The 22,907-nt window shown below is 46.6% G+C and overlaps 1 protein-coding gene across 1 annotated transcript in view; it reads right to left on the bottom strand.

Moving 5' to 3' along the window:
• The window catches only part of LOC146869596 (solute carrier family 60 member 1-like), a 214,227-nt gene that overhangs the window by 30,357 nt on the left and 160,963 nt on the right, over nt 1-22,907 (bottom strand). Inside the window, exon 6 of the mRNA XM_085607871.1 lies at nt 14,453-14,626. Coding sequence (XP_085463997.1) covers nt 14,453-14,626 — 174 coding nt within the window. The remainder of the gene's footprint in view (nt 1-14,452; nt 14,627-22,907) is intronic.

Raw genomic sequence — 22,907 nt, 5'->3', positions numbered from 1 at the left:
AATCCTCATTAATCTCAAGCAGTGCTTTAAATGGTCCGGCACTCACAGGTACTAAGTACCGGCACTTCTTATTTTTATCACTCTGAGTACCAGCACTTCTCTCCTGCCGAGGAGAGTACTAGTACTCCTGCAAAGCCAGGCTCATTGGCTGCTAGTGCTGGTGAGCATGAGGCTGTCAGAGTGGAACCTTTCTATAACAGCAAAGGCACTTATGTAGCCCTGAGCTGAGCCACTGCTGAACTTTTCAACATGGGCTCCTTTGCATAATGTACTGTATTCACCAGCATGCTATGCTTGGCAGCGCAGGGTCCATTCAGGACCTGGGCTGTCAATACCATTCAGAGTATTGTGTGCATTTGTGCAAACTTGGGAATCGAGGCAGCCCGCTGACAGTGCCAGTTAAGAAAACCACAGGAGGTAAAGAGCTTAAAATGGCTTTAATCCCTAGTGAGTCTTTCGTGAGAGTGTTTGATTATGTCTGTGTTTGCCTGCTTGTGTGTGAGTACTTTTGTATGAGAGAAAAGCGATAGAGACAGAGAATTGCGACACTCAGGAAATGTGTGGGATACTTTGTGTGTGCATGTCTGCTTATTTCTTTCTGTGTGTGCGCACGCCCCTCCCCTAGCCCCGCCCACTGACACCTCTAGGTCACTTTAATGAGTACCTGCACTTATTTATTTACCATTGAAAGCACTGATCTCAAGTGCTTTATAGATGAAGCAGAAAGCATATGCAAAGCGACTTGCATCACACACAAAGCCCAGCACCTTGGCACGAAAAAATACCTGGCACAGAATGCGGATTTCACTGCCTTGGAGTCGCTGGTTCCACGCTTCTAGAACCGCCTTCATTCTATAAACAAAGAACCATTCCCAGTTGTTTTCAGGGTGTGCACCTCATTTACGACACTCAAGTCCACGGTGATACCCACAAGCCCCTTTATAGAGTCATTCGAGATAGATGTACAACGCCTAATGCTAGAGGATCCTTTTTGATACTTTTTGACCCGCCTTGCAGATCTGTGTCTCTCATCATTTCTCTTAACTCTTACTTTATATGACCCACTGCAAATAACATCTGTAAAATGTTCACACTGTAATTTGTCACTATACAAACGTACATGATATTGACTAAGATTAGCCCATGTTGTGGTGGCTGCTAGTTAGTCTATTGTAACTCATTGTCTTCTTGTAAAGTGATCTAATACCTTTAGGTTTGGTATGCATAGTGTAAAACGAACAATACATAAATAAATACACTTGAATTACTCCTGAGACGTCATGAAGATCTAATAACTACAAACAAACCTTCCTGGGCTATGTTATGTTATATAGATTTGTATAGCGCACTTATCACTCCCAGTAAAGTTGCAGGAGTACTTTATAAATATACACGGAGAACAGAGCGGTGCTTATACCACTTCACCATCCCAGCTCCAACTGCCAAACACCGAACCCTCATCACCCATTCTATCCCACATTTTATTGTGGCGCATGACACACATCTTCCCACTTTATTAGCAACAACAGTAATAAATAACACAATAGTAATATACTGACATAATAAGATGCAGTCAACATACTGCTCAGTATGCTTAATATATTTTTTAAAAGCATTCATATACTGACACAAAAGATACAGTATTCATACTACTAAAGATCCTTACTATTCTGAATGAGGGATAGATACATACTCAAACTAATTATACCCCCAGCACCCCAATTTGCACTATAATAAAACCCCATAAAATGTATTAAGACATGAAAACATGCCAAAATTCATCCAACGACATAACTTCCTAAGTAACTTGGGGGCATATTTACAAACATCTATTGCCACCACAACGTCACTTTTCTCCAAGTTGTGGTGGTGATATGAGCTTTGCCTTATTTACAAGGCAGTGTTAAGCCACTTAACGTGGCTCAACACCACCTTATGAATAAGGCACCCATTCATGTGGGCACCTAAGGGGCGGGCAATGGGTGTTGTGGTGGATGTTCCACCGCAACACCCATCGAATTTGACGCTGCTCCATATTTACAAGGGTGGCGTAAATATGGTGCAGCACCAAAATTGAAACAAGGTAAAACCTAGTCTTACCCTGGTGCAATGTGGAGAAATGTGTAATTTCTCCTTGTTTTGCTGTTTCCACGTGTGCTGCGTTGTGCAGCACACATAGAAACATCAAAAAGCCATTGATTGTTTATAGGCAGTAAGGTGTCATAAAAAAATGATGTTTTGCAACTTTTATGTGTGCTGCAATAAGCAGCACACATAGAAGATTGAAAACGCCATTTCAGATTGTTTATGTGCAGGAAGGGACACCTTCCTGCATACAAACAATCATTCCCCTCAATGCAGGAACCCTTGCACTATGGTGCAAGGGTGCCAGCGTTGGCCTTAGGCAGCTAAATTAGCGGAAACTCAGGGCTGCACAGTAAATACTGTGCAGCCCTGTGGGTCAGAAGTGGCGGAGTGCGGTGTGAAGCCAAGGAGGCCAACTACGCGCTCCTCCACTTCCTTGTAAATATGCCCCAAGGTACCTTCTTCCCTCGCTCACTTTGTGGCAACACACTCACTGTGCAATCAAGTTCTTATCCACACATACATTCATTTGCACCTTAGGAGCATACATCCCTTTATCCAAAGACACGTCCAACCACTCGGTCTGATCCTCCAGGATCCTTTCTGCCTCCTCAATTTCAACATCCCCCATCATATAGCCACCACATTCGTCTTCACCCTTTTCATCACTCCCACAAGACTCATTACTCACATTTTTGCACATAGCTACTTGACGTAAATTCCACACTATTCCATCCTCTAATTGTACTGCACTTCCCAACACCTTACTAATCCTCAATGATTCTCACCAACAGAGTTTACCCTTATCGACAATTCCTGGTTTCTTGACTCTACAACAATTTCCCGCCATTACAATTGGTACATTTCACTCTACCATTATGACGTGCTCTTATTAACATCTGATGAGACTCCAACATCTCCCTCATTTCACCATGACATTCAACGCCAATTTGTTTTCAGTACTTCTCCATTAACCACCATGGAGTTAAACTGATTGATGGTTTCCTCCCTCTCAAAAGTTCAAATGGCATTTTCTCTGTTACAGAATGCGGGGTTATTCTATACAATAAGAGCATACTCTTTAATGAGCTCCTCAAAGGAAGTCCTGACTTTGATTCCAATTGGATCTCTTCCTTAATGATCCTGTTATATCTCTCAACTTGACCATTTGCTTTTGAATAGTATAGGACCACCTAGAATGCTCAATACCATACTTCTTAAAAAACAGTTTCATTTTCTCAAATGTTAATTGCACACGATTATCTGACAATAATACTTCAGGAACTCCCCTTGAAAACAACGTCTCCCAAAAATTCTATCACCACATCAGTGGTAATCTCACTTTTCTTACGCACTTCTGGCCATTTTGAAAAATAATCAATCAAAACAATAGCATAACATTCCTTAGTTGGCAACATGGGAAAAGGTTTGAAAAAATCTCAAGTTTCCGCCATGTTCCATTCGGTAACACCACTATCACTGACGGTATCCAAATGGCTTAGCACTTTCGTCACTGACTACACACACACTACAATTCCTTACCCAACAATCGACCATGCTATCCATTACTGGCGACCAAAAATTCTCTTTAATCTTCCTTTTTGTTCTAGACATACCTCCATGACGTTCATGACTCATTTTAACAAAAGTCTTACTTACACCATTGGGGAGAACAATTTTGTCAACATCATTACCTAAGGACAATTTATCCTTCAGAGCCACTCGCATCCACCAAAATCACACAATTCGCTTCTATTTCAAAGGTTTTCCAGCAGATAATTCGTAAACTTTCCTCCTTAATTGATGCAAAACATTCTAATTGCTCCCTCTCCCATACAAACTTCACATTTTTCTTAAGTAACTTCCTCAAATTATCCGCTTTTGTAGAATAATTTTTAATGAACCTTGAATAAAATTCTGTTAGTCCAAAAACTGACATCAATTGCTCCTTGCAGGTAGGATCTGGAGCATTCAATATCGCTTCAACATGGCTAACTTTAGGACAAATCCCATCTCTTGAAATTTCATAACCTAAATATTCCACTTAAGTCTTACTAAAATTACATTTCTCACTCTTCACAGTTAATCCCTTGTTTTGGACAATAGATAATACCTGTTTCAAAATAACATTGTAGTCAACTTTTCCTTCCCAAAAATCAAGATATTGTCTTGGAAAACTCCTGCTAATATTATTGTCATTTCCCTGTGGAACACTGTTAAGGCATTGGCAGGCCCAAATGACATTCTTTAAAATTGAAATGCCCTTTCCGGTGTAACAAATGCAATAAAATGCCTTATAACATCATCAAATTCAATCTTATGGCATGCACTAGAAAGATCGATTGCAGAAAAAACAGTAGCATGACTCACTGACGATAATTCCTGTAAACTGGGTAAGGGAGAAGTATCTCTCCAAATGGCCATATTTAAACACATAAAGTCCATGCATATCCTTAATTTACCATCTGAACTTCCAATTGATTTGATAATATTCTTTTCACACAAATCATTTAACATTTCCTTAAGTTTGCATCTATAGTTCACAGGCACAGTACATAACTTCTGTCTTACAAGGCTAATGTTTTCACAAAGAATAATTTTATGTTTTAAGCTTTACAGCATACCCAAGGATTTACTAAATACCACAGGAAATAAATGTTTAAGTGTCTCATACTCAAGACAGCTGTCATTCAAAATTTGCATCATATAAACTGGTGGTTCAACATTTGGATCCAACTCACCAATATGGGGACAACCTAAAATCTACTCACACTTCTCCACAACATATAATTGCCCATACCATTTTCTATTGTCAAATTCAATTTGTACTCATGCAAAACCCACCATAGGACTTTTGTGCCCCATATACCTTCTGCGACTTAAATCTGATGTGTATAATTCTCTTCCTGTTCACAACCTTTCGAACATACTTCTATTCATAATCATGTTCTGTGCACATGAGTCTGCATTCACCAGGCAACCGTCAATCTCTAGTTTGCATGTAGGCAATCTTACAGGCATCTTCTCCCCCATTCAATATCATCCTGTACACTTAATACCACTCCATGTGTACTTCCAACCTCCCCATCATCATTTCCCGATAAATAGTTTACATTTTTCCTCACACCTTTACAAACTTTACTGGTGTGCCTTCTTCTTGCATGTGCTACAAGTTTTTCCTACAGCAGAACACAATTTGGAATTGGCCAAATGTTCACTCGATCCACATCTATAGCACAATTTAGTACCAGCTTTTTGTGTTTCATTTTTAGCACTTCTCCCTGCCTTTCTTCGTTGTTGTAATCGCACTAACAGTCCAGCATTAACATTAATATTTTCCTTCCGCACACTTTGAATACATTTTTCAGACACCTCAATACTCCTTGCTACATCCAAAGCTGCTTTTAGGCTCAACTCGCCAGAAGACCACAATTTTTCCTCTATCTTCTTGGATTTCGTTTTCATTAACACCTGATCTCTCAATACCTGGTCGCATGACATGTGTTCAAAATTACACGTAACTGCTAACCCTCCTAATGCTAACAAATTAATCAATGGATTATTCGTCTTGAAAATTTGAATACGTTTATTTTCCTACCATATCGCTCATGTAATTGTTTTTGGGTAATTTGATACACATCAGCATCACCAGGATTCTCTAGTTGTGACACATTTTTTAATTCAATTCAACCAATGACTCCCAGTCTATGCTTCAACAGGGATAAACATCTCTCTGGCGTACATGTTTCCTCTTCTAAAACCTCCAGGTAAGCTCCTAGTAAGTTAAGGCATAACTCCCACTGTATCGGAGGATCCCTTAGTTTTGAGAAGAAAAATGATGGAGGTTGAATAGTAGCCATAGTTGTGTACCAAAAGTGTGCACTAACACAAATCTGCACTGAAATGTTACAGAAGGTGTAGAAAACACTGAAGATATTCACAATCCTCACTTTAATACACCCAAAATAAAAGGCATGCAAATCGCAGATGAACTAGCAATCCACACCTAAATATACCTGGTATAGTGCAAGTAACTTGAATACCCTGTGCGCACAATACACTGCAGTCATGTGGAGCAAACAGATACGTCCAATTGAATGATCTCGCTGAAAGCTGACAATCTGCACCAACCTCTTGCAGGTGTGCGAATCACCTGGATAAAATTTACCTCAGTACAATTAAATTCTCTCAAGATATGGTGTGCAAATCACCGTAGATCTGTTAAGTAATCTGCCCACATCTTGCAGTGGTATGTGTACCAGAACTGTACTTATAATACGGATTGCGAATCAACATAGATCCGCCATACTTGCAGCCCAAACCAAAAACGTTGCTCCCACATTGCGTGACGATGCCACCATGTGTCTCGTAGAACGTAATCCCAAGGATATCGCTCTTCAGGCTCAACGCACGCAGGAAACTTGTGAGGATAGATGCTTCAGACTTGGTGTGCGTTGGAGACTCGTGCATCAACACCACCACTGCACGCGACTTTTGTAAACGAAGTAAGGCCCTTGTAGTTAACCAGTCCACTAGTGTAGATTATATAGATAGGTTTATTCAGTTACAAGTAGGATGGTAGGTATTGCCCCACCGGGTGCAGCATCCTGCTGCTCAGCCCCACTCATTCCAACTGACCACTCATACAAACCATGCACTCATGAACATTCTGTTACCTCACATTTATATAGGCTAATCAACAAGGAACTAACAGATAACAAAATACAACAGCGACTATAACATATGATGCGGATCGGTTCAGGACTATGAAACTGAAAATCCTCAAAAAAGGTACCATCCCCCACTTGCCACACAATGCACCGATCCAATAATCACAGCAGAAGTGAGAGTCACATTGGTTAAGGTCACGCTGGACAGCACAACCACTGCCTCACACTGGGCGCTGCTCAACTTCGGTAATATACTTTGTTCCGGGGTCCGGTGCCTATTTTAAGCCACCTTGCACACATCACTAGTCAGCATTTTTAGCCCATATGCACCCACCACATGGCGCCCTCAGATCTGAAGAACTCCGCCAAAGAAGCCACCAGGCCCGTCAGACATTGCAGCGCTGGTCTGACGAGGAGCACCCTATGATGAAGCATGACACCCTAACAGGTGTGTGAGGGCATTATGATCTGAAATACAGAACTCCTAGTGAAGTGATTCCTGGCCAGATAGCAACCTCGAGTGCATCGGCTCCATTGAGGATCGATCTCCTTTCCGTGATTTACATGAGCACTCAGAGAAGCACAGGAGTAGGACCTCTTATAATAATTAGCTCTTCTGTCCTCGTTCTGATTTAACACACTTTCTTAAGATACATGGAAAGTGGCTAGGCGCTTATGCCACCCTACCATCTCAGCTCCAGCTGCCAAATGGTGAACTATAATCACTTATTCTCTCACACAGTTATGTTATGTTATATTGATTTGTAGAGCGCACTTATCACCAGAGAGGGTATGCAGGCACTTGAACAGGTGTGTAGGTTTGTGGTCCCCAAGGTGCTTATAGGAAGAGTCTAGTCTTCAGCTTTTTTGTGGAACTCAAGAAGTAAGGATGAGGCTCTGATGTGTCGAGATTGGCCTTTCCATGTCTTGGGTGCAATGTAGGAGAATGAGCGATCTCCAGTTTTGTTTGAAGGCTTGCAAACGTTATGCAAAAGGGAGCTACAGCACAACCAAACCACCATGAGTTTTGAAAACCACTAAAGACTACTGTTTTCTGTGGATTGTTGCACTGAGTGTGTACCGTTAAGCAGCACACAACCTGCTAAGTGCAGGTCTTCTGTACTCTAGGGCTTTGGGGGGGCGGCCGACCAGCGGGAGGCTCGCCCTCCCGGGGGGTTTTGGGCCAGTGGGGGGCATCCAGAGCACGGGGGCGGACTTCCGGGTCTTGGGCTTCTTGGGCTTGTTGGGCTCCTTGGGCTCCTTTTGGGCTGGTGGGGTTTATAGCCGGCCATTTTGTGTGGCGACCCACCATTTGGTGGATCGTGAAACAACGGCCGGCTGGGGTGGTTGGTGTTAGCTTTGTGATCTTTGTGGGGGGTGTAGAAGGTTGCAGGTGGCATTTGCGGGCTTCCGAGGGACTGTAGAGTGATCGGCAGGTATCCTTAGGTCGCGGGTTCAAATCCGTATCGAAGGAATTTTTTAACGATTCCCTTCGCATTTGGGCAGTATTTCTTCCAGTGTGACCGTGCTCCAGTGAAGTGCACTTTGTGGTTGGGGATATCTTCTTCTGGGGGCAGTGAAAACCGGCGATGGCGCGGATCGACGATCCGAGGGTGGTGGAGGCCATCCGCCTCCTCGCTGAAGCGGGCCGCACGGATCTGTGGCGGCCCGACGCTAAGGTGAGGCCTCAAAGGCGCGCGGCGAGCAGAGTCGCCGCGGCGATCATCGCATGCGACCCGCCGCGTGCACGGCAGCTGGTGGTGGTGGGGGGGCGTGGCCGCAGGGGGGCGGCGGCGGTACCGGTGTGGCGGAAGCGGGGGGGCAGCGGGGGGGGGCACAGCGGCCCGTGCTGCAGTTTGTTGGGGTGGGGGGAGGTTGTCGGCGTGCGTGGGGGGCAGGCACTGGCTGCAGAGGTGGGACACACAGGGGGGGAGGGTGCCCGGGAGGGAGGGGGGTTGGACAGCTGGGGGGAGTGGGGGTGGGGCCTCTCCTTTATTGATAGAGAGCTCGGAGGAGGGGGAGGTGGGCGGCGGGGGGGCATCTGGCGGGCAGGAAGGGGGTGCGCGGATGGCAGGGACGCGGAGCTTGGGACGGGGAGAGGAGCAGGACAGGGGGGGGCCGGGGGGGTGGATGTTGGTGGTGAACGGGTGGGGGGTGGGGAGCCGCAGGGGAGGGTGGTCGCAGAGGGGGCACGCGGGAGGGCCGGCGGGGCAGCGGGGGGGAGGGACCTGGGGGGATGCGCGGGGGACTGGCTTGGGGAGTACCAGGGGGGGCGGGGGTGGGGAGGGGGTTTGGGTGCAGAGCGGGGGGGGGCGGGGCGGTACGGCGGGAACTGGAGGCACTGGAGTGGAGTGAGGTGGAGGAGGGTGCGGGGTGGGTGGCGGGGGGTGGGAAGTGGGGGCCTGGCGGTCATCCCCGGCGCGGTGGGGGGGTCATTCATCGTGGGTCGGGAGGGGCAGGGGCGCGTGGGGAGCTGCGGGAGGGTGGGGGGCGGGCCATTTTAACCCCGGCATGTTGGACTTCACTTATTTGTTTCCACAGGACAGGCTGGCGAGGTGCTCTGGAGAGCTGCATACGGCTCCAATCCGCCGAGAGGATGGGCCGGCTCTGCTCCATGCGGGCGGTCGCGCTCCAGCGAGGGACCTGGCAGCGGTGGCGCGAGAAAGGCGGGGCGGTAGGTCCCCGCCAGCCCCACCCCAATGGGTAGATGCGGCCTCTGGGGGACGGGGGCAGCGGTCCGTCTGTTTAGATCGGGACCCGGAAGAGCGGCATGCCAAGTGGCGGAGAGAGAGTGTGGACCTTAGTGAGCTGCTGCTAACGTGTAGAGAGCGGGCTGGTCTGAGCAGGCTGGAGCCCTTGGAGGGCGGCCTGTGGCAGGACCGCGGGGTGGATGACAAGGATGGGAGAGAGTCACTGGATTATGAGGAGGAGAGTGAAGAGGAGGGGGAAATCCGGGAGCGGGGAGATGAGCGGGGGGGAGGAGAGAGGAGTAATGCCTTGTCTAGTACATTGCAGGAGGCGCCCCGGCAGAGCAAAGCGGCGAGAGTGACAGCCCCCCCTATTCCACTGGTGAGGCGGCGGGATCCGGTGCGGACGCCGACCTTGATGCCAGGTAAGGCAGAGAACGGGGCAGGGAGGGTTTCCAGGGGGAACAGGCGCACGGTTGCGATTGTGACGGAGGCGGGGCGGGGAGTGGTGGGGGGTGCGTCTGAACAAGGGCACGTACGTGTGCGACGCGGGGGTGGGGACGGACGGTGCGGTCCCGGCGGGGGGCTCCATGACTCCAGACAAGGAGGGGGAAAAGGGGAAGGGTGGTAAGGAGGGGAAGGAGAGCCATGAGCTGCCGGTGCGTAAGCTGCCTTATATGGGCATTACGAAACCCTTGGGGGCGCATTTGTCATTGGCCACTAAGGAAAAGATTTGGAAAGGGGACTACGTAGACATCCTGAAGCACTTGCATAGGGAGCTGACGGCGAAGGAAGGGTCCAAAGAGGAGGAACAGGAATTGGCCAAGCGGCCAAGAGTGCCCATGAATATAGAGAACTGGTCCGCGGGGTTTTTGATTTTCGCCAGTGTTTACTGCGAAAAATATCTGGAACGGTCCGTTGCCCTTTTTAAGTACATGGATGTAGTCCGGAGGGCACAAGTTACCTATGGAGGTTACGCTTGGTCACATTACGATGAGGAGTTTCGGGCACGATTGGCCTGGGATCCGGAGGCGAAATGGGGGGAGATCGATTCGGATCTGTACCAGCAGACCATGGGGGGGGCCAAGTTTGGCAAGACAGTCTACACAGCGAGTGGATTGCCCTTGGCGCCCCGCCCCTTTCCCAGCCGCCCCACCCAGGGGGGGTGGGGCAAGGCGACAGTACCGGCGGGACCCCGGTGGGGGCATGCTGGGACTTCAACAAGGGTCTTTGTACGCGACAATATTGCAAGTTCAGGCATGAATGCTCGAAATGTGGGAAACGTCACCCGGTGGTGCAATGCTGGGGGACGGGAGGCAGCCAAGGGCAGCAGCCCGCTCAGGGGGGCTAGCAGGCGGCTGGTAGGGGAGGTCGGGGGGACAAGGGACTGTGGCAAAGGGCTCGTACACCGGTTAGACTGGAGCGGTTGGAACCCCTGCTGGCGTCTTATCCACGGACCGAGGACGTGGGGTGCTCAAGTTGTTGCGGGTGTTTGTGCTGCGTTGTTTGGAGCATGATATTTTGTTTCAGGCACGGCATGTGCCGGGGGTGGACAATGACATTGCGGATGCTTTGTCTCGTTCACAGTGGCAGAGGTTCCATGGGCTAGCCACGGAAGCGGACGACTGCAAGACGCCAGTGCCAGAGGGGATGTGGTCGGTAGGAGAGAAAGGGTCGTACAATTGGTAAGAGGGTCGGTGGCCAGGTCGACGTGGAGGGCATACGAGCAGGCGTGGCGGGAGTTTGTGGACAGTGGGGCGGGGTGGCAGGGGGATCCGGGGGCTCGGTGTGAGCAGGTGGTGCGGTTCATGTTGGCATTGATGGACAAGGGCTTGTCTAAAGCGACAATTGCGGGAAAGCTGTCGGCCATAGCGTTCATGGGGAAGTTGTGGTGGGGCTATGCGCCGTCGGCGGGGGAGCTGGGTGCACGCTTACTGGAGGGTTGGGTGCGGGAATGGGGGGCCATGGCTCGGCAGCGTCGGCCTATTACAGGGAACATGCTACGAGGGGTGCTTCGGCGCCTGCCTGCTTTCTGCCATAATCGGGAGGAGATTCTTTTGTTCTCCACCCTTATGTCGTGGATGTATTTTGGGTCGTTCAGGGTGTCCGAGCTGGTGGGGCACCTAGGGAAGTCTGGGGTGTGCTGGGAGGCTGTGGAACTGCGCTCGAAGACGGATCTGTGGTGTGAGGGGACCTGGGTGTTTCTGGGGCCCGCGTGGGAGGCAGGACATCTGCCCGGCGGTGTGGGGGTGGCGTTTGGCATCGCGTTTGCGGTCTGTGGAGGGTGAAATCTTTCGCCGGGTCGCGGGGGAACGGGTGACGGCGGCTCAGATGCTGTGGGTCCTGCGGCACGCCCTGCTCGGCATGGGGGGGAGCCGAAATTGTTCGGAACACATTCCTTTCGGATCGGGGCGGCAACCGATGCGGCTCGTCAAGGGTGGGGAAGGAAGGACATTATTCGTCTGGGGAGGTGGAAGTCGGACTGTTACCAGACATACGTTCGGCCGCAGGTTGCAGGGGGGGGAGAAGAGTAGGCGGGGTACTCCCTTTGTGCTGACATGTGTCTCTTTCCTGGTGCGGTGGCCGGGCCGGACGTGGCCGGGTTGTCCATCCTCATCCTGGGCCACTCTTTCATCAAGCGAGCGGAGCGATATGAATGGGACAAGAGCAGGAACCTGAATTTAGAGTTGGATTCTAGGTTGTTTCGATGTCAGTGGCAGGGGCAAGGGGGTATGAGATGGCATGAACTTTTTCCGGTATTGAACAGGTTTGTCAAGGGGGGAGTGTGTCCTGATGTTCTGGTAGTGCATTTAGGGGAGAATGATTTGGTGCAGTGCAAGGGCCTGGCGTAGATAAAAAGGGATCTGCTGGAGATTCGGTCACAGTGGTCAGGTTGCTACGTAATTTGGTCAGAATTCATCCCGCGGAGAATCTGGAGGGGGGCTGCGCGCCCGGCGGCCATAGATAGGGCGCGCCGGAAGATTAATAGGGACATGCGGGTTTTTTGTGACAGGGAGGGGATAGGCAGGATGGAACACCCGGAGCTACGCTATGCGGCAGTGTACTTCTCTAGAGAGGACGGGGTGCATTTGTCTCGGTATGGGATTGGGCATATATATAATTCAGTTGAAGGAGGCATTGGACAGGGCAATGGGTGTGTGCAGGTACCCGAGACGTCAGGAGGCCTAAAGGGGGGGTCAAAAGCCGGCAGTTCCGACTTTCGAGTGGCGTTTTTCCTAGGTCATGGGGGACATATACTGAGTTATGTTTACGGTGGGGTAGGACATACGAAGTTACCTAGTTAGGTAGGGTAGGCAAGTTAGGAATTGTAAGTTGTGTTATGATTGTTGCAGGGGGGAAACATTTTTAGGGGAGGGGGTGGGGGGGTCAGATAGGAAGGCTATATTTTGTGAGGATTAGTTTTGTACGGCACAGGCCAAGGGATGATTTTATGTAAGGTGCAGCTGTTTCCAATAAAGCGGCCTTTTTCACATCAACAAGCTAGCCTGTGGTCTGTGCTGCCCCCCCCCGTAGGGCCCAAATAATTCATGTGCTTCAGTGTTCCTTCTCACTGAGATTGGGTTGCGATAAGTTCCACTGGCACTTTTATGTCAATTGTTCTACTAAATTCTCAAGCTCTGTTTCAGTGGTTGTGCCTACATTAAGTACCTGCATCAGTATTGAAGTATGTTCTGCCGAGGGTAGCTATTGAACATACAACCCGTGTAATCCTACGAGTCCACAATCACCGCTTTATTAAATACTTTGCATGGATCAACATTCATTTTTAACATAGCTTTTTCCACGACATGCACATCTGAAATGTTAAATCTTGAGATTCACACCACTAGGAAAAGGCATGAAACTGATAGATCACACATTTTTGTTCATTTTTTAAGCTACAAGTTATAAAAACAGTTTAACAATTCGCTGAGACTGAGTTCAGTGTTAATTAATTCCTTTTATCCGTTTAGTAAAATTATTGGGATTTATTGACTAACACACATGAAAACTGCTACTACTCAATAGCGATAGCGATTTTAACGAGTTATGAGAAAGTTACTATAGGTTGGTTAATGTTATAAACGATTTTTTGCCTTGTAACTGGCTATCTGGAAAAAGATGCTTAAACAAACATTAAAATCGTTTCATTTTCCTAGATCATCTGTGTGTAAATAAGACATATGAATGTCTGCCTTGGATTGGCCTTTGTTCCTTTTATAGAATGCATTTATGATAAACACTTGCATGCTGTTATGGATTTTCCAAGAAACTGCATGCTTTGTGGTGTTGATGCAGTGGGAGCAACTAATAATGCTTGATATAAAGATCCTTATGTGGATCTCTTGCGCAGCTGTCAGTCACTCAGAGGGTCGTGGTGAGGTGGCTCTGGGATCTAAGGTGATAAAGGGCATGAATTGACGTCCATTGAACCCAGAGATGCTCTCTGACACAGGAGGTGTCTGAGATCCTCTGAACAGATCTGCCAGTTACCAAGACTCTCTTTCACTGAGCTAGGTCTTTCTTTTCAAGTGTGCTTTTGGGTGCAAACATAAGACATTCATAATATTGACTAGACCCTTCACACTAATCTCCTCACATCAAACAAGAGAAACGCCTCACAAAGTGTGGAACACTTCATAACTGAAGCCTTTATAGAAAACTTTGTAAAAGAAGTAACACACTCACTCCATTGCTCACTCCCTCGCTCACCTCTCACAAAAGCGCAGAAAGCTCAAAGCAATACATTAACAAAAATAAAATACATGATGTAAGATGCTTTGGCAGTATTCTAATTACAACAGCTGCTCAGAGATTTCATGCTGATGTCTTAATTGAGGCCCTGCCATGTTGAAAGCCATTGCCAGAAGTGGACCGACTGTCAAGAAATGTGTTGGTGTCTGTGAGGAGACAGACTGCTTGTCCTGCCTAGCAGGGATTCTCCAAATCTCCCCCTTGTCTGTTCACCTGTGACCACAGGATAGAAGATCTGACCTTGGCCAGCCTTACCAGGTTTATGAAGACCATGATGCCCGGGCGCAGCACGCAAGAGGCTGGGATGGAGACCAGCCGCCCCAGGGTGATGAACCCCCAGAAGAGGCTGGGTAGGTAGCCCGCCGTCTTGTGCTCGATGGACAAGGGCTCCTGCACAGCATAGCTATAGACGAAGCCCGAGTACTCTCCCTGCAAGAAGAATGCAGACACTCTTTATTCAGACTACAACAGGCAGCCATGAGTGGGAAGGGCAACAAGGATTGGAACATCAATAAGAATGAAAATGTCAACATTAAGAGTGATAAAGGCAAAACTGTGCAATTAATATTGTTTCTTTCCCTTGTAATATCCTTTTAACGTACCCTGGAGATAATATTTCTTTCAAAGTGTATTGCTTAAAGGTAAACAGGGCATCTTCAACCAGCCCTTGCTATAAGGAAACAGTACTTTTCACTCTGAAACTAGTAGGACTGTAATTATATTGTCCAAGTTAGGAAAATAAATCCAAAAATGCAAAGAGCTGTAGCAATATCCATTTCACTGCCCTACTGAGCATATTCAGAATGTCTGTAGGACACCCTTAGAATGCACACATATGTCAAAGGCAGCCAAGGCCCCCCCTTGTGTCTCGCACTTTTTTTTTTTTAAACAAACTCCACTTGGCCCTGGGTATCTGGAGAAGGAATTTGACAGTGGCAGATTATTTTGGTCACCGGCAAATTCCCTAATGAAATAGCCATTTCTTGGCCGTCTCATTAATATGATTGTGACGTCACCAGTGATGGCACACATATTCGATGGGCTTGAAAGGGATTACCTAGTCCCTTAAAGGTCCATCCAAGGATCGAACTGTAGGGCAGGGTTATGGGAGGGGCTATGGGCAACTATCCCTACCCTCAGCTCTCCCACGCCCTGCCCACCAACTTCAGCCACTTTTTAGGTCTCGCCTGAGCCAGCGCATGTGCTGCGCTAGCGAGACATTTAGGAGTGGAGTTTTAAAAGTCCGACCACAGCTTTGTGTGGCATACAGTGTGCAGTTACGTGCACAGGCACAAACAGAGGCGCCATCTGGCTTTCCTCTCGCTCGGCCAAGTGCGCGCGCCTTGCTTCAATGCCCCTTCACCTCCCCCACCACAGAGCGCGTCTCGCAGCTTGTTTTTTATTTACTTTTAGCGCGAGGCGCCCGCGCTTGTTACTAATGGCGAGGCACTAAAGAGCTTTGTGGATAGGTAACATCATTAGCATGCTACTCACGGGACTACATATATCATTAGAGACTTTGTCATGCACAAAGAGATACGGACGGTTGTCAAGCTGGCACAAGCTTTGTAAGCCATCTGCCATGCAATCTATTCCATACAGTTGTCCTAAACTGTCGCACGGTGTCATATGCGATGTGTCCGGAAGGAGCTCTACAATCTGTCACGCAGGGGCGATGATGCTGCTTCTGCAGGCATCTGAACTGGTCATGGAGAGCTTACAATGTGTTCACCAACTAACAAGGTGAGGGAATCCACGTGAATTAATGGCCAAAGCTGCTGACGTTAGAACTGGGGGAACACGCTCGTGTCCCGGCGCCAGCAGAGCATCCTGTGAGTATGGGCAAATCACTTAATAACTTCTTGTTTATAAAAGAAATCATTTTGACCTTGTGCAATGCAATCTGATTCTCAAGTAAAGCACTTTAATTGCCTCGAGACAAGTTTGTGTGATATAAAACTGCACATTCAGTGATACCCACACCTCAGGCTATTTTCAATGACATAGAAAGCCGGGCTAGACAATCTTAACGGAAGTAACCAAGGGCTCAACAACTCAATTTTACCTTATGTTACAGTATATGTTACAACGTGAGTTCACGCTAGCTTGCTATCTAGGACTTCCTGCATTTTATATATTTTTTCAATTTCTTACATCACCAGTTTTCATCTAGAACATTCTTTAATGTTTCTCAGTTGGGCACATGGAGCAGGAAGTGTGACATACTGCAGTTTCCTCTGCTTGCTGATGAGAGCTTTGTGGATAGGTAACATCATTAGCATGCTACTCACGGGGCTACATATATCATTAGAGACTTTTTCGTGCACACAGAGATACGGACGGTTGTCAAGCTGGCATAAGCTTTGTAAGCCATCTGCCATGCAATCTATTCCATGCAGTTGTCCTAAACTGTTGCGCGGTGTCTCATGCGATGTGTCCAGACGGAGCTCCACAATCTGTCACGCAGGGGCGATGACGCTGCTTCTGCGGGCATCTGAACTGGTCATGGAGAGCTTACAATGTGTCCACCAACTAACAAGGTGAGGGAATCCACGTGAATTAATGGCCAAAGCTGCTGACGTTCGAACTGGGGGAACACGCTCGAGCCCTGCCGCCAGCAGAGCATCCTGTGAGTATGGGCAAATCACTTAATAACTTCCTGTTTATAAACGAAATCATTTTGACCTTGTGCAATGCAATCTGATTCTCAAGTAAAGCACTTTAATTGCCTCAAGACAAGTTTGCGTGATATAAAACTGCACATTCAGTGATACCCACACCTCAGGCAATTTTCAATGACGTAGAAAGCCGGGCTAGACAATCTTAACGGAAGTAACCATGGGCTCAACAACTCAATACTACCTTATGGTACAGTATGTGTTACAACGTGAGTTCACGCTTGCTTGCTATCTAGGACTTCCTACATTTTATATATTTTTTCAATTTCTTACATTACCAGTTTTCATCTAGAACATTATTTAATGTTTCTCAGTTGGGCACATGGAGCAGGAAGTGTTACATGCTGCAGTTTCCGCTGTTTGCTGATGACGGTGTCATTTCCTGTCATTCATTGGTGTGCTCTTCCCGCCACACCTAGGGAGTTCGAAATGAACCTTGGCCCAATTTACTGCGGAGTGAAGCACTTCCAGCTCTTTTATGTTTGTCTAATATCCCCAACTGTACTTCGCACATATGTTCTCAGTCACCTTTCTTTGTTCAAAAGTTACTGTTATTTTTGTCATGATTATTAGTGGGTGATCCAGGCCTTTCTGGAACAAAAGTGATATTGCAAGCAAACCTTTCCTGTGTAAGACCAGTTGACACAATCAAGGTTATCCTAAAGTAGTCTGAGGGCAACCCGCGGCAAGATTAACAAGCATTGAAAATGCAATAGGTCTCGCCATTGATTAAGTTAAAGCCATTTGCTTTGCTAATGGTATTGTATAGCAAAGCAAATGGCTTTAACTTAATGAAAGGCGAGACCTATTGCATTTTTAATGCTTGTTTCTGTTTGTGAGAGGGAGGGTGTTGGGAGAGAAGGCAAGAGAAGAAGCTCCGCCTCTTTTACCCTCTCACCTACCCCACCACCTTATCAACACAAGAAAAAAATGAGGAAGTGGAGATTGAAAGGGGAGGGATTGAGATTGTTCCTAGTCTTGCCTCTTCCAATCCCCTCTTCCTGATTCAGTTTCAGACAACTCTTTTGTCTCCCAATGCTTCTCTGTTTGAGAGAAATATTTGGAAAGTAAGAGGTTGTGAGCCTGTGCACGAGCAAAGATATAAATACTAATTAAAGTTGTTTTAGCCTCAGAAAAATATGTAAACGGCGCTTGACTCCTTGCTGGGGTGCAGACACACACAAACGTCTGTGCCCCAGCAAGGAACTCAAACGTTGTTTGGATTTTGTTGTTGGTTGGATTCCTTCCCGTCGACTTGTTTCTTGGCAGATTTACCCTGAGCTGGATCAGAAAGTGATCAGTCCAGTTCAGCGGAGCTATACTAAGTACCTCTGTTTCCGGCTTCTTAGCAAAGACTAAGTCAAGCATGTTTCCTCCCTTGTGAGTAGGTTTTTGAATGAGCTGCTGCAACCCGTAGTTTCCACAGGTTTGGTTCAAAGCCTTCAGGTGGTTTCCTAAACTCCCCGTGTCCCAGAGTTTGAAATCTCCTAGGAGCAACAGTCTGGAATGTGATGATGCTAGGGTAATAATAGTGTCCAGTAGGGCCTGATGCTGAAAGTCCAGGCCCGGAGGCATGTAGCAAACCATGCCTGACAGCATTTTCCCCTTGGGCTCCTGTATAGAGAAGCCCAGGAGTTCATACCCTGCTATATCGTTAATCAGCAGAGGGACACAGTTCCACTTCTCTTTGAATATTATCCCTACCCCTCCTCCTCTCCCCGTCATGCGCGGCTTCTGAAGGATTTTATAACCTGCTGGGCACGCAAGGCCCAGTTCCACCAAGGAGTCAGGGGTGATCCAGGTTTCTGTGATGAACAGCAGGTCAAAATCTAAATCCTCCAGTAGGTCATTAATCTCCTGATGGTGTTTTATCAATGATCTGCTGTTAATCAATCCACAATGCAAAGCCTGTGGATGAGCCCTCTGCTGCCCTTTGCCAATGTTAAGTAGGGCGTCCCTGGAGTAGTAGAGTCGGCCTGTGGGGATTTGGGCAGCGTTTATTGCGCTCAGCGCGACCGGGGTGCGGACGGGCGCAGATGGGCTTGCCTCTGGCGTGCCCACGGCGTGCCTGCTGCGCGCGCGCGCGCTGCACGCTTGCATTCCCCTGTTTAAATACACCCAACCACTAGAGCGCAAACAAAGATGGCGCTTGGTGATTGGTACAGATCGGTGAAATCTCGCTAAGTAGCGAGGTGAGATGATATTTTAAGGTGCAGGTGAGCGGACTGTGCAAATTGTTTTTTTAAAAAGGTCTCTCAACACACAACAAATTTAAAAAGCTATTATCAGCGAATTCAGAGTAAAAACGTATGCCTGTCCTCGCGTTAGCAATCAGCGGTATAGTATACTTCCAACCCTCGTGATTCCCCCAATCAGTGGTGAGCGTACTACGACAGCGTCTCAAAGCATTAGCTGAATTTCTCAGTTCGTGGGACTGCGCGCTTGCATTCCCCTGTTTAAATACACCCAACCACTAGAGCGCAAACAAAGATGGCGCTTGGTGATTGGCACAGATCGATGAAATCTCGCTAAGTAGCGAGGTGAGATGATATTTTAAGGTGCAGGTGAGCGGACTGTGCAAATCGTTTTTTTTAAAAGGTCTCTCAACACACAACAAATTTAATAAGCTATTATCGGCGAATTCAGAGTAAAAACTTATGCCTGTCCTCGCGTTAGCAATCAGCGGTATAGTATACTTCCAACCCTCGTGATTCCCCCAATCAGTGGTGAGCGTACTACGACAGCCTCTCAAAGCATTAGCTGAATGTCTCAGTTCGTGGGACTGCGCACTTGCATTCCCCTGTTTAAATACACCCAACCACTAGAGCGCAAACAAAGATGGCGCTTGGTGATTGGCACAGATTGGTGAAATCTCGCTAAGTAGCGAGGTGAGATGATATTTTAAGGTGCAGGTGAGCGGACTGTGCAAATCGTTTTTTTAAAAAGGTCTCTCAACACACAACAAATTTAAAAAGCTATTATCGGCGAATTCAGAGTAAAAACTTATGCCTGTCCTCGCGTTAGCAATCAGCGGTATAGTATACTTCCAACCCTCGTGATTCCCCCAATCAGTAGTGAGCGTACTACGACAGCCTCTCAAAGCATTAGCTGAATGTCTCATTTCGCAGACTGCATTCCTAAGGAAAACTCACACATATATTGTATTGCTGGACTCCCGGCACTCACTGCAACATTTCCTTCATTAGTGTTCTGTGATTTCTGTTTGTCCATTTGAGAAATGCAACAAAACATTGAGTTTGATGAAAAACAAAAATATATTTTTCATTATATCTTTAGGGTACAATGGGTTATCGATGAAGGGTTTGCACCAATATATGGCTCTGAATGGACCAGAAACAAACACTTAGGTTCTGTGAGCGTACAAAGAAACAAAATAGGCACATGTGCTTGAACAACCTAATGCTGATTTTTTGGTCTCGTCTAGGCAGCGCTTGTGCTGTCTCTTTGAGACATGCTGTATTCAGGATATAGGCATACAGCTCTGTCCACTTTCCCCCCATCTTTTTAATTGGCTCCTGTCCCTGTCCTTTTTAAATGGTGGCTTTTCATTGGTCAATAGGCGTGTAGTCCCTCCTTGGTATTGCCTTGTCTCTTCTTGTATCCTCTCATGAGGACACCCACTGTTACATGTGCTGTTACTCCCTAGGTTTTCATTACAGCCTCAAGGTGCTATTTTCTTAAAAGGCTTAAGGCAGGACAAACAATTCGTCCTAAGCTAGGCTGGCAGTGGTTACTTCACTCACTAGACCATCTCACATTTACATGAGACCGTCTATAAATTTCCCTGGTTGCAGTACCATATGTGACCAAAAGAGGTCCCATGGACCCTTTTACTTCGGTTGTTACACGTATGCTTTAATTAGAGCCTGGGAGCACTATTTTCTTAATAGGCTTTCTTCTGCCTGCTGTTGCAGGCAAGATACGCTTGCTCTCTCAACGCTTTTTTAAAATTTAAGCAGCAAGGCCAATTCAGATGGGATAATGGCAGACATGCTTTATTTTACCTGAACTTGGGCGTGCTTGTCTTGTTATGGTGGATCGTCAGCTGTCCATTGATGTTCCCATGGCCTTACAACTTTAAACATATAATTACTTATATTTCAAGCAGCTGTTTACTGTTTCGCTTAGGTAGTTTATGATGCTCACTAGGGACCTCTAGGAGCAGCTTGCAGTATTGCACCCAGACATGCAGTGCTGGTGCCTTGCTCACTAGGGACCTCTAGGAGCAGTTTGCGGTACTGCACCAGGCTAGTTAAAGTTTTCACACACAATAAAACTCTTCTCTTGCATTTCATTTCCTCTCAATGGGCATTTAATAGCTCAGCTACATTGAATAAAAAAAGCTAACAAGATATGCACTATGAGAGAAACAGGCATAGAGTCACAGCAGACTACACACATGCTGGAGCGGGTAGTACAAAATTTTGTATACCCCCCCATTTCTGCATATTTATATTAATCCGAATAATCTATTCATTGTAATATTATTAATCTGTTTGAAGTGATAACTCACCAATTATATTAACAAAAGAATTACACGTGGGATTTGCATTTGCATGGCTAAACTAACTGTATACTAGTATATGTATGCATATTAATGGTAGAAAATTAGAATATTGCATGATATATGTTACTTTTGTGACGTAATTGTAAGTTGCTCCAGATGACATCACTGGGTGAATATAAACGCTTTTAATGTTGCTATCATGCTAGATAATTACTTACACATAGGGGAATTAGTGAGGGTTTAACATTTTATTAGTCATTTCAATGTTTTAATTACGTTTTGTGTTTGTTTTGCTTAAGTTGACCATTTGGGCCTAAGAAAAGATGGCTGACTGAGACACAGGACGTGACTTCTACAGTTTCACGAGGTTTCGGGTGAAGAGCGCCTGCGCCACCGCCAGCAACAGTGGCCTCATCCTGACCCCAGGCAAGATGTACCCATCAAGGTCACACTGGGAGAATCGCCAAATTCACGAAACAAAGGACTGTCTTTAAAACCGGAACCAGCATGTGTGATGAATTAACGGACTATGTGAGAACTTTACCAAATGACCCCAAACCAGCCAATCAGGACTGCCTAAAACTGATTTTTGTCACATTTTGACGTTAGTTTCATTATAAAAGTGGGTAGACAAAGCGAAAAAAAAAATCTCCTTTTTGAGCGAACTTTCCTTTTTCCTGACGTTATGCTGACGGAGAGGACGGTGACACTGCTGGACAGCTGTTATCCTGAATCTTTGAAAGACTGAATTGCTGCCTGACTTTGATGATTTAAAGACTTTACCACGACTTGATTGACTTAGAGGACGTCTAATAGCCTGATTAGGTAAATATAATGTTCGGTGATTTGGTTTATGACTTATTGAAATTGAAATTGTTTAGATAAATGAAATTATTATTCTAACGAACAAAGGTGATTTATTTAGAGAAATTAGAATAAGATTAAATGTAGATTAAAGAATTGTGTCACCAAGTATCCAAAATCAACTAACTGATTCATCGATTTAATGGAGGGAATATCTCGAGGTTCTGAGTTCAATAAATGTACTTAATGTAGGTTCAGGTAAATTGGGTTCCTTAGTTGGAAAGGTATTCCTTTCATGTCAGCGTTTAGACAATTTATCTCTCCCGTGAGAACGGATCAATGAAGTGTGAGTGTTGGTGTTATGGGCCCCACCAATGAATGTATTGAGTGAATGTGCTATGGTGATATTTGATCTGTGACGAAGGGAGGATTTAAAATTCCACGCTGCATCAGTTTTTCTGGTAGCAGTATGATGGTTGTTATTGTTTTGGTTTGGTGATTATAGCTTGTAAATTGCTTACTGATTATTGGTTATTGATTGATATTGGTTTATGTATTAACACACTATGTTGATTCGCGTCGAGTTCTATGTTGTTTGCACGGCTTCTGGGATGTAGGAAGTCGGAAGTTTGTAACGGTTCCGTAGTAGAGCAGAGGTGCTCTCGGGAAAGACGGAATTGTTGTTGCCCTGTAGGTGCAC

This window comes from Triturus cristatus, chromosome 1_1 (genome assembly GCF_964204655.1).
Source record: "Triturus cristatus chromosome 1_1, aTriCri1.1, whole genome shotgun sequence".
NCBI lineage: Eukaryota > Metazoa > Chordata > Amphibia > Caudata > Salamandridae > Triturus > Triturus cristatus.
The sequence above is the reverse complement of the archived record's forward strand: the minus strand, read 5'-3'. Positions and strand labels throughout refer to the sequence as shown.